The sequence below is a fragment of the Osmerus mordax genome, chromosome 3 (genome assembly GCF_038355195.1).
Source record: "Osmerus mordax isolate fOsmMor3 chromosome 3, fOsmMor3.pri, whole genome shotgun sequence".
NCBI lineage: Eukaryota > Metazoa > Chordata > Actinopteri > Osmeriformes > Osmeridae > Osmerus > Osmerus mordax.
The window spans coordinates 18,191,208-18,201,967 of record NC_090052.1 but is presented as its reverse complement, the minus strand read 5'-3'; the positions used below and the strand labels follow the sequence as shown (position 1 = coordinate 18,201,967).

Genomic DNA, 10,760 nt, shown 5'->3' with positions numbered 1-10,760 from the left:
CAGCAGTGAGAGAAAGGCTGCCCAGTTACACTGAAACCTGTGATGAGTGTGTAGGTGTATCTGTAATTGTCCGTGGGGAAAGCTCTTTCAGAGCAATGCCTGTCAGGGCGATAGGGGATCTTAAGCAGGGAGTTAGGGGACAGACTTGGCATTGGGGGGACAAAGTTGGTGGTGTGGTTACGGCCTAGCCCTGTCCATTTGTGTTTTAGTTGGTCGCTCAGTTGGTTGGTCGGTTTCTTCGCTTGCTGGGTTGTGGAAGTCCGTAGAAACCTCTTTCATGCCCTGCTCTTAACCTAGAGTGACTGGTCCACAGACAGGCTGAGCTCACTCTGGGCTGGGTGCAGGTGGTTGGCTCTCTATAGAGAAGAGATATTTCGATTAAAACCAAGTCGAAACAGGAAATGTGGCACGGATGTAGGGAGCACAGTTCTTCCACTGACCTATGTGAGCTTCTTGGCTTTGTTGTAGAGGGAGTCCACCACTTTGCTCATGTTCTGAATGGTTTCCAGGGCAGCCTCATACGTCTTGTCTACCAAGGGCTCTTCAAAGATGATCAGCACACCCTCGCCTTGGTCCAAGATACCTGTACGGACAGGAGATAAGCCAGGTCAAACCACGAAAGGCCAGGCAGTGTTTTCTGGGCAACACGATTTCGTTACAGAGAGCAGAACAGAAAGGAAGGTTTGCAGAGAAAAAAGAAAAACGCACCGTGAAACTTCTCGTCAAGAATCATCTGTGACAGTTTCCTCTCAACATCTCCCTGAGGGTGGAAAGAACATCTGATCAATTTTCTGTAACACCTCTGGTGAAGGTATCATGCAGATGGACATGCTGGATGTGGTGTGAATCCTACCTTGGAGAGTTTGATGAGGCTGGAAATGTGTTCCATCTGTAGGCAGAGGAAGAGAAAGTTAAGTCAGATGATACTCTCCCATCTAGGAAAACATACTAAGAACATTCATATAAATATTGTACCTCTTTGAAATTGTATGTCAATCCTACCACAATAACGTGAAATTCACAAGCGATAACAACTAAGCCGTTTAAACAGCAGTAGCGGTAAAATCGTAAATCTCTGTCAGTAAAGAAGAGTAGAATGACAGTAAAGTAGAATGACTGTAGAGTCGGTGCAGTCCTGGCCTACCTGGACCCTTGAGAAAGGCTCAATGACCCTTATGAGGTTCTGTTCCAGAAGGTTGTCATAGAGTTTTGTCAAGTGTGTGCTTATTATGGGGTCATCCCTCAGTTCTGATCTGTACTCTGTCAGGGCCTGGAAAGTACAGAGAGGATAGGCAAGTGGCATAAGAGCAGGGATTTGTCTCAATAAGATCAAGAGATAAATTAGTGTAGGGTAGGCAAAGGAAGAAAAGAAGAACAAAACGGTGAGAACATACCTTTTCAAAGTCTGCCAACGACCTGTTCTTGCTGGCTAGGGCCACACACTTCAGTGAATCTGTCTACAAACAGACAGACAGAAAAAGACGATGAGGAAACAAAGATCTGATTGTGTGTGTGATGCTACAGCAGAGGTGTGCATGGCAAGGTGAAGACATACCTGTCTCCCAGCGTGCCGCAGGGCTAGCTTTCCACTGGTCAGAGTCTGGACATCCTCTGGCCTGGAGTCACAACAGACATGAGGGAAAAGTCCACAGGTCATCACTACCTCATCAAACACTGAGGTCCAAAATCGCAGAACAGCTGCACCCAGTTTTTGACGCAATTCTTAAAAGATGGGTGGTGAAGAACAGAAAGGAGGCTAGAGATGCGAAACAGATTGAACCCCCTGATATTTCTGAGGGCCGATCGGGTAGAGAGCGGCCTGGGGACTAATGAGGCGCTCATCACACATGTTAAAGTGAATAGCATTTGTATATGTTGTGTCATTAGCTGTTTTGGATAGAAGTATCAGCTGGACAGCATATATCAACCCTAAACACACAGCCGGGTAAGACTTTACTTACACATTGAGCATAATTTTGCAGAGCAGCATGTATTTGAGTGATGTAATGGCTCTGGGGCTGTCGATGGAGTCGTATCCTTCAAAGGCCTCGTAGAAGTAGGAGTAGGCCGTCTTCCAGTCCTTCTCCTCGGCCGCGTGAATGATCCCTGCGCACAGCAAGAGGTCAGGTCAACGGAGAACCATACCGCTGGGTGACATTCCAAGCTGAAGCACACCTTGGTCAGGGCCATTGAGGATGTGTGGTATGTTGAGAGTCTGTGTGTGTGTGTGAGAGAGAGACTGCCTGAGGGTGTGTGTGTGTGTATGGGCAGTAGTGCTGTACCTGACTGCATGTCAAGCGCGGCCTGCAGTTTGGGCGGGCAGTAGATGGCGTTGGCAGTGGTCCTGGCAGAGGTGAGGGCGGCACGGGCCTTGGGAAGGTTACTAAGGCCGTGGTACGTCTTACTCTCCAGCAGCTGCACCTCAACCAGGAGAGCTTTGTCGTCCATCTTCTTCAGCTCCTGCAACAGCTGGGTGCCTGGACAAAAAAAGGGAGATGGACAGATGTCTTAATGATATATTCTTTGTTCAGTCATTTTACTTTAACATACAAACTGAAAGACAAAAACGTTCATAATTGAAATCAGTCTCACCGAGCTGGAGAGCCTCCTGGTATTGCTTTGTGTCATAGTACAAAGAGATCAGACGTGCCTAGAGAGAGGGGAAACAGACTATTACTTTAGACATGTTGTGAAAACATGATTATTTTCTGTTTTACTTCACTCTGTTCATGCCATTTTGGTGTTTCGCACACTGATACTGGGAGATGAAGAACATGAAACACAAGACCTCACCTCTAGAGCCTGCCTGAGGAAGGTTCTCTTCTCAGCCTTGGCCCACTCTATGCACTCCAGACACAGGTCCACCTCCTGGCCCGTGGCTGCCTCCATGTCCAGGAACATGTCCAGCAGAGAGCGCACAAGCCTTGCTGCTTTAGCCTTACTGATGGAGTTTAGGAATGGACGGACATACTTCAACAGGCCACCCAGCTCTTAAGAGAGGGAAGGAGTAGAACAGAACGGTGGGGGATTGTAAGAGAAAGTACATTTAATCCAAAGCTTGTTTTTCTTTTGTAACACGTTTTTCTTCTGGTACACCCTTCAGTAACTGGCTTTTGTTCCAACCCAATACTATCACACATGCCCATGTTACATACCAAAACAAATATTTCGTGATGAACTGGTCGAACTAGCTGTACTGATGCTGGTCTAATACAAAAGCACTAACAGTCCCCAGCTCCCAAAGACTGACCAGAGGTCTAATCAGAACATTTAAGGACCGTTACCTGCAGCCTGGCCCGTCTTAGCCAGGAGACCCCCCAGTTCCAGGATGCTCTGCTCTTTGACACGTACCGCCTCCTCATCGCTCTCCTGAATGTCACGCTTTACTAAAGCACAAGAGTCCATGGTCAGCATCTCACACTTCAGGGTTGCTGTGGTAACATGCAGCTAGTTTGGTTAACAAGTGTTTGCTTGCAGACTGAAAGCTAAGATGGAACAAGGTGTTGCTAGCTTGCCATGTCAGACAAAACGCCACACAAGTAACACAATCTGGCCCAATTAGTTAACTATCTAGCTATGATTTGTCAAATGTACACAGTGATGGGGGTCTACACTGCGTTGTCCCAATTTCTATTGTTTGTTATGCAAGAACATTGAACTAATGTTAACGTGGGGCTTAACTATACTTACTGTACGTGCAAGCTAGGCTAACTGGCTTTTGAATAGCTAAAGCAGGCACATGATACATTAAATTAGCTGGTTTGTTCACTAAATTACGACTTACTTTGACAACCTCTGCGCTAAAGGTAGCTCGTCTAGCTACCGTAGGCTAGCATTTACGTTCGTAAGACATTAGCTAGCACTTGTCTACATTTTACAGAAAATTGTAGTGCTAGCAAGCTTGCAGTTAACACGTGTTGTAACTTACATATTTGACTGGCCTTGCGCTGTAAAGAATATGAACAATATTGGCAGCTAAAGGTAGTTAGCTTGCATAATTAGCCTGCTAGTTACTAATTTCCATTCAATGAGCTAGCATGCAAGCTAGGCTAGCTATCGGTATCCGCCTGCTGCTGACTCACTGTGGTAATGAATGTGCGTAAGGCAAGACTGAAGCTATATAGCTAGCAAGTTAGCAGCAGCATGTAGCTAGTTCGCTAGCTATGTTTGCGCTAGCTGCGAGCTACAACAAAAAATATAAAACAGGTATACGAGTTGATCTTTTGTAAGCCCGTTTGTATCTATATACTTACCAATTGAATGTAAAATATCAATAGACGCATTCCGGTCTGTACCGAGAAGAGACTGGGCTCTTTGAAACTCAGCCACTGCCGCGGCTGCCATCTTTCCTCTCCTCAATGACTGATTGTTGTTCCGGTTAGCTCATGATGTCGACAAACAATCGCGCGCCCCCTCCGCTCACTTTCGCTAACCGCAGTTTAACTGCAAGGTAGCAAATAATTCTGAGATTGTGTTGTGTTCTATCGAGAAACTGTTGGTGTTGGTGTGAGACATACCATACAAAATAACGTAGCTGGGCAGAAAAGGGCATCAAATAATGTACATTTGTTTGGAGTGTGCACCACCCCACGCGTCCTTCAGCACCACGGACAGCGCATATGAGCTAGTTCTGACGGCTGTTCTGAAATACAACCAGATAAGTGTAGTCTAGGCTTTGGTACGGCAGGTTTGTCAAGTTCTACATGGCACTACAATAACAACATGCATGCAAAGTGTCTTCAATATTCAGTGACTAGACTGCTTTACAAGATTTTCGAAACTCATTAAACAAAATCTGAACCAAATGTGTGCGCATATTGTATATGTAGCAAGCTTTCAGCTGTGTTGACGTGTGAATGTTGTATCATATTTAGCAGCTGGCCTAATGTTCAATGATTTCATAACGTTCTTATCAAATCAGAACAAAATAACATAAATCTTGAATGCAGAGTTGATAAAAACATGCATCTGTGGGAATCCAACACCACATACCTCTACAAACCCTATCATATTGGCAAACATTCCACCACTAAAGCCTAATTATAGGGACCAGACACACCCCCAATTCACGATCCATAATCAAACAGAAGACACTGCTTCATGCATCAAAAATACGTCTGATTGCCATTTAGAAGTGACGTGTATCCATCAGTTTAGTAATCCTTATGGCATAGTATAAAGCTTTGGACACAATGCTGGATGCAGCAGGGCAGACCATAGATAGAGCGTCTAGTGGTCGGTGCTCTTCCATTAGCCACAACCAATAACATTAAACACCACGACTGCAACAGCAACTAGCAGCAACAGCATCCAAGCGCCGACCAATAGGGTAGCGTCCTGCCATTTCCACAACCAACCCGCATATCTGCAGATGCCTGCATCAAAGCGTCGAGCGTTTTTGCTGTTAGATTAAGTATCAGCCACATATTTAAAGAGTCCATAGTAGCCATTTTCTCATCATTTATTTTCTTTGTTTTGATGTTCCTCTCCTCTGTTTTCCTGTTGGGGATTTGGAAAAGAAACACAGTCAACATTGTTGCGGGGACTGCTGGCATAACAGCCGTGACATAGATTTTTGCTCCTCAATGGAAGACATTTTTACAGAAACAGCGAGTGTTACACATTTCGCATATTCTCTGCATCTGTACTCTCATCGACGAGAGAGAGACTTCCATTATTCGTAGGTGGACATTGAAAGTCATTTCAATTAGGAAACGACCAGCTATTAGACCTTGAAGAACTGTAAATATAGTCTACCAGTGATTGCGAACCGTCTTGCTCGCACGCCGTAGACGCCCAGCACCTTGGACAGCGGTTAGGCGGCACTCGCGAAGGTGTGAAAAATTACCATAGACCGTTGAATCCTATCTGGTTGACATAATTTGCCCTGCAGTAAAGGCAAAGGGGTAATTCTACATGGATTACACTGAAATATTCAATAGATTTTAAGGTAAGAAACAATGTCAATGGTTGTTGTTTTCCTAAAGTATGTCACCACCTTTAGACTAACAGTATTTAAATCAAAGGATAAACCTTTTTGGTTTTCGTTATTTTAGACTAGTTAATTTGAAAAGAAAATGATTTGTCTTGGCTACACGTTTTTGCATTGGCTTATACGGGCGTCTTTTGACAAATATCCATGAGCTACAGTACATTTAAGGAAGACTTCAATGATGGTATAATATAAATAAATCATACACATGAAAGGGTAAATATGTGTACAATGTCCGATATGATATGTAATCTACATCTTTAAAGCTGCTGTGTGCTGGGGGGGATGGTGTTTTCATTCAAGGCTTCCATTTTGAAGCTAAGATGGATGCTTGCGCACATTTCTTTATCATGCTTCTCTGGCCTTATCTTGTTCCTTATATAATTATGACGAGAACATTGAGCTGTGAACGTGAAGGCCCTTAGCAAAGAAAAACTAATGTAAACGCCAGCCCAGAACGTACAGAACATATTTTAAATGATGGTTAGCCAACATTTTTATTTGTGTAAAACTTTCATAGGAATAAACGGATTAAAGAAAACAATAACTGAATTTGCAAATTAACATAGTTTAGATTTAGACCACACAGAATAGGTCACATGTCGAAGAAGTGATGTGATTGATATTTCTTGTAGAAATTACAAACGTTATCATCTCACTAAGATTTCAATTTTAATAATGTGTGCAAATGAAAATGCAAATGTGATTGTGAAGTGCCATTGTGATTGAATTGCACACAGCTGTATAAACACCAAAAGCAGATGATGAGAGCATATTAGTCTGGACTGTATTCGTCACTAATCCTCCACAGAAAACATGAGATGAACAGGTCATAATGCTGTTTTGATTCCTCACAGGTTTTGGTTCCCTCAAGAGGCAACGTTTTCTGTTTTTCTCCAAACCTTCTGGTCCAACCCCAAAACGAGTGAGCTAGACCTCCCTTCATAAACCAGCGGCATCATGGGTACTGTCCTGTCTCTCTCCCCAAGCTACCGTAAGGCGGCCCTGTTTGAGGATGGCCCTGCCACAGTGGGTCACTACACGGCGGTGCAGAACAGTAAAAATGCTAAAGACACCAAGAGCCTCAAACGTCAGTCCATCATAAGTGTGCTGCCATGGAAACGCATCGTGGCCGTATCGGCCAAGAGAAAGGGGTCCAAGAAGCTCCCTCCAGACGACAGTGGGCGGGGCAGCACAGAGCACACCTCTGCCTCCAACAGCCTGAAGCTGAAGAAGTCCCAATCCTGCGCCAACCTGTCCTCTTACACCACCCAAGACCCAAGCACCACCACCACCACCTCCATTCCCACCTCCAAGACTGTCGCCAACGTAGCCGCCACAGTCAAGAAGAACTCTCTGACGGGTTCCGTGAGCCAGGCCTCCAATGTCGCCGGCACGCCCAAACGGGTCATCGTGCAGGCCTCCACCAGTGAGCTCATGAGGAGCCTGGGAGAGTTCCTGTGCCGACGCTGCTACCGCCTGAAGCGGCTGTCTCCCACCGACCCGGTGCTGTGGCTGCGGAGCGTGGACCGCTCCCTGCTGCTCCAGGGCTGGCAGGACCAGGGCTTCATCACCCCCGCCAACGTGGTCTTCCTCTACATGCTCTGCCGGGACGTGGTGTCGGCCGAGGTGGCCAGCGAGCGCGAGCTCCAGGCCTCTCTGCTCACCTGCCTCTACCTGTCCTACTCCTACATGGGCAACGAGATCTCCTACCCGCTCAAGCCCTTCCTGGTGGAGGCAGAAAAGGAGGCCTTCTGGGACCGCTGTCTGGAGATCATCAACCGCATGAGCGGCAAGATGTTGCAGATCAACACTGACCCACACTACTTCACCCAGGTTTTCGCCGACCTGAAGAATGAGAACAAGAAGGAGGAAGAGAAGACGCGGTTATTGATAGGCCTAGACCGGTAGAATGAAGGAGGACATTAGTAGAGGAGAGAAGGGATGGATGGATGTGGTGGGAGTAGCTACAGTAGAGCAGGCATATTGTCTGGTGTTTCTGAATCTGCTCATAGTGCCAGATTTGGTTTAAATAGGAACATGAGCGAAATGAGAAACAGTCGTAGGTTATAATGTGATATCTAAGGTAAATGGAGGCCACCAAACAGATGCAGTTACTGTGAGTGTTCATCCTGAGGCATTGTTTATTGGTTTAGTCTCCAGAACATTGGGTAATTGTTGTTCAGCCTGGTGATCTGGAGCTGGATACATCAACATGAGCTTAATCTGACCAGATTACATTTGATTGCACTTTAAAAACAGTAAAGATTAGAACACACACTAAATAGATCATCAAATCAAAAGTAAGAATGATTGAATCCCAACTTAGGCCAAGAGATATAATATAGGGCAGGCCAATAGACAAGAAAGTATCTTAAGGTGACCGAGGAACTAATCATTCTCAACCCTCTTGGATCAGTCTCTCAGTTTACTCAAAACAGGAAGGAGACACCAGACAATCTCCCTGTGCTCTGCTCTTTGTACATACTCATAGAGAAATGAATTGAAATACAGGACTCACGTGAAACCGAAGAGGCACCAAGAGATCAAGTGTGAGTGAGGATCCAGGTCCTGCAGTGAATGAGGGTACACTAGAGCCAGAACGATGATCTCGCAGCACATGAGAACACCTCACAAGTGTATGTGTAATAACCTTTTGCCAATGTCCCCTACCTCAACATAGTAACCATACCCAAGTTTAAAACACACAATAGCACTAGCTCTGGGTTGAAACTATACCTTTGCCCTGGCCAAGTTTACTGGGCCCTCAACACCGATTTTACTCCTTAGATGTCGATATGGTTAACTGACCCTATCAGTGGTTGAGTCACTTCACTTTATTCACTACAGCAGGATTATGTAGCTACTAGCTCTGTTGGTCTTATTGAAACTTTGTTTAAAGTAAAAAAGGGAACTTTGCCAGTCTCATTCAACAGATGCTATGTGAAAAAAAAATGCTTCTACCTTTTTTGGGCGTGGGTTGGTGGTTGTTGGGTTCCATAGTTTTCTGTCTAAAAGAACATGATTATGTTTTGGGTTTGGAAGTTCCATAGAGGCTATGTCTGAGGTAGAATATTTTACAAGATGGTAGGAGCAATGGCATCATAGACACGTTCTTCCATCCTCTGCTACAACTACTCACCCCCCACCCCCCACACTTGACAACTGGCAGACACTTTAAGACACTGATGGATCCTCTGCTTGGTCGAGAGACTTTTGTCCACTGTCCACTGGTTATTTATTTGATGGCTTGTGTTGACATGCATGTGTGCTTTTATAGGTTTCCCAGCATGCTGCTTTGTGTTGGCACATCACATGTTATCAAAAAAAGCAGTGATCACATTGTATTTTGAGGCTGAGTCAGCGTTATGACTCCATCATACACTGGGGGTAGGCATATGGTGATGTCATACGGCTGAGTCGACCTTGTAACAAGTCTTCAGTTTCAGAACCCATGCCCTCTGACAGAGGGTGGACGTTGTGTGCCATATTGTTCTAAAGAGTTACATTTTATATATATAAAAAAAATCACCTCTAGTTTAAAATAATGGTGAACAAGGAAGATTTCAATGAATCATTTAACTATTTTGGAACAGAAAGGACTTGTGACAGGGAGTAATTGCGCATGGTATTGCAGTGTCATTGTGAGGACATTTATAACATTATCAAAATAAGATTTCCCCCCTACGTTTGCTAGGTTACAGTTTATCAAATCGTCATTCATGTCAGAGCTGGTATGGGCTTAGAGACAATTTGCTGACAGTCATCTGCACAGGAATAAGCAAGGAAATGCAATGTTTCAGTGGATACCAGCATTCCAATGGAAACTATTATGGTACACTGACACTTCATATTCTGTGCCATGAGAATGCACATTTGCTAGTCGGGGGAGGGTAACCTCTTATCACTTGCCACAAACTAAGAACAGGAAACTGTGGTAAGTGTTCCCACCATTTTGTTTTTCACCTCCAGATCCACTGGAGCAAGCACCTATGAGGAGAAGAGATGATGGAAGGAAAGAAAGAAAGACGGGGGTCTCAGAATCTACCCAGTTGTTTCCTCTTTGATTCCATTCCATGCTCATAACTATGTGCCACGTCTTATCTTGCAACACACAGTAAAACAAAAAAAAGTGTAAAATATTAAGCTAATGAAGTTATTTCCATTTTTTCCCTTTTCATTTGTGAATCATATTGTGTATAACTGGTGAACAAAACAAGGTAAATAGTGTTATTAGAGTTACAGTACAGCAGTCTGTGACTATATGGGTGTGTGACCATGATTATGTATGTGAGAAGTGAGAAGAATTTGATCAACTGTTACAATTACTTTGTATAAAACATTTGCAAGCAATTGCTGTCCTCTCCTTATTTGGCTCTGGTCGCTTGATTACTAATTATGATTTTAAATGACGTCATAAATGATATGGCATAGCCTGGGGGATGTTGAACGCAACATCAGCCTAGCCAGAAAACTAGCCATAACGCAGATCACCAGAAACTATTTGATATGACTATTTAGTACTAATAACTACCCTCTCTGGCCACAGTAAGGCAGCAACGAGCTGTGTACGCTTCACAGTTCTACTGCTTTGGCTCTGTATTGGGCAAAAGGCATGCAGTCACCCTTCGTTGCCAATTTCAACGGCTGTCAATACAGAAAACACACCAGGATGTCTTGCGTATACGTACATACATTGTCTTAAGTGATCATAAACATGCAAGAGCAGTTTCCTGCAAAGGTTTGCTTGAAGGCCACATTTATGCCA

General features: G+C 44.4%; 2 protein-coding genes across 2 annotated transcripts; one reads left to right on the top strand and one right to left on the bottom strand.

Moving 5' to 3' along the window:
* Positions 1-4,344, bottom strand: LOC136940457 (26S proteasome non-ATPase regulatory subunit 11A). Its single transcript, XM_067232613.1, has 13 exons — positions 4,254-4,344; positions 3,285-3,386; positions 2,794-2,990; positions 2,593-2,650; positions 2,283-2,477; positions 1,962-2,106; positions 1,556-1,616; positions 1,395-1,457; positions 1,145-1,270; positions 854-889; positions 709-760; positions 441-583; positions 1-356 (listed from the first exon to the last, which is right to left on the bottom strand). The coding sequence occupies exons 1-12, from the start codon at positions 4,342-4,344 to the stop codon at positions 441-443; spliced, it is 1,269 nt and encodes a 422-aa protein (XP_067088714.1). The 3' UTR covers positions 1-356.
* A 2,608-nt stretch (positions 4,345-6,952) lies between these two features.
* Positions 6,953-7,903, top strand: LOC136941050 (cyclin-dependent kinase 5 activator 1-like). Its single transcript, XM_067233437.1, has one exon. It carries the CDS (start codon positions 6,953-6,955, stop codon positions 7,901-7,903), a length of 951 nt encoding a protein of 316 aa, XP_067089538.1.
* The last annotated feature ends 2,857 nt before the right edge of the window (positions 7,904-10,760 follow it).

What these genes read in the sequence shown, in the direction of transcription:
- LOC136940457 (XM_067232613.1), bottom strand. Translation starts at nt 4,344, where the DNA reads ATGGCAGCCGCGGCAGTGGCTGAGTTTCAAAGAGCCCAGTCTCTTCTC. An exon ending in TCCTCAGGCAGGCTCTAGAG is followed by an intron (nt 2,651 to 2,793) that starts GTGAGGTCTTGT and finishes CCCTCTCTCTAG; the next exon opens with GCACGTCTGATCTCTTTGTA. An exon ending in CGCGCTTGACATGCAGTCAG is followed by an intron (nt 2,107 to 2,282) that starts GTACAGCACTAC and finishes TGCTGTGCGCAG; the next exon opens with GGATCATTCACGCGGCCGAG.
- LOC136941050 (XM_067233437.1), top strand. Translation starts at nt 6,953, where the DNA reads ATGGGTACTGTCCTGTCTCTCTCCCCAAGCTACCGTAAGGCGGCCCTG.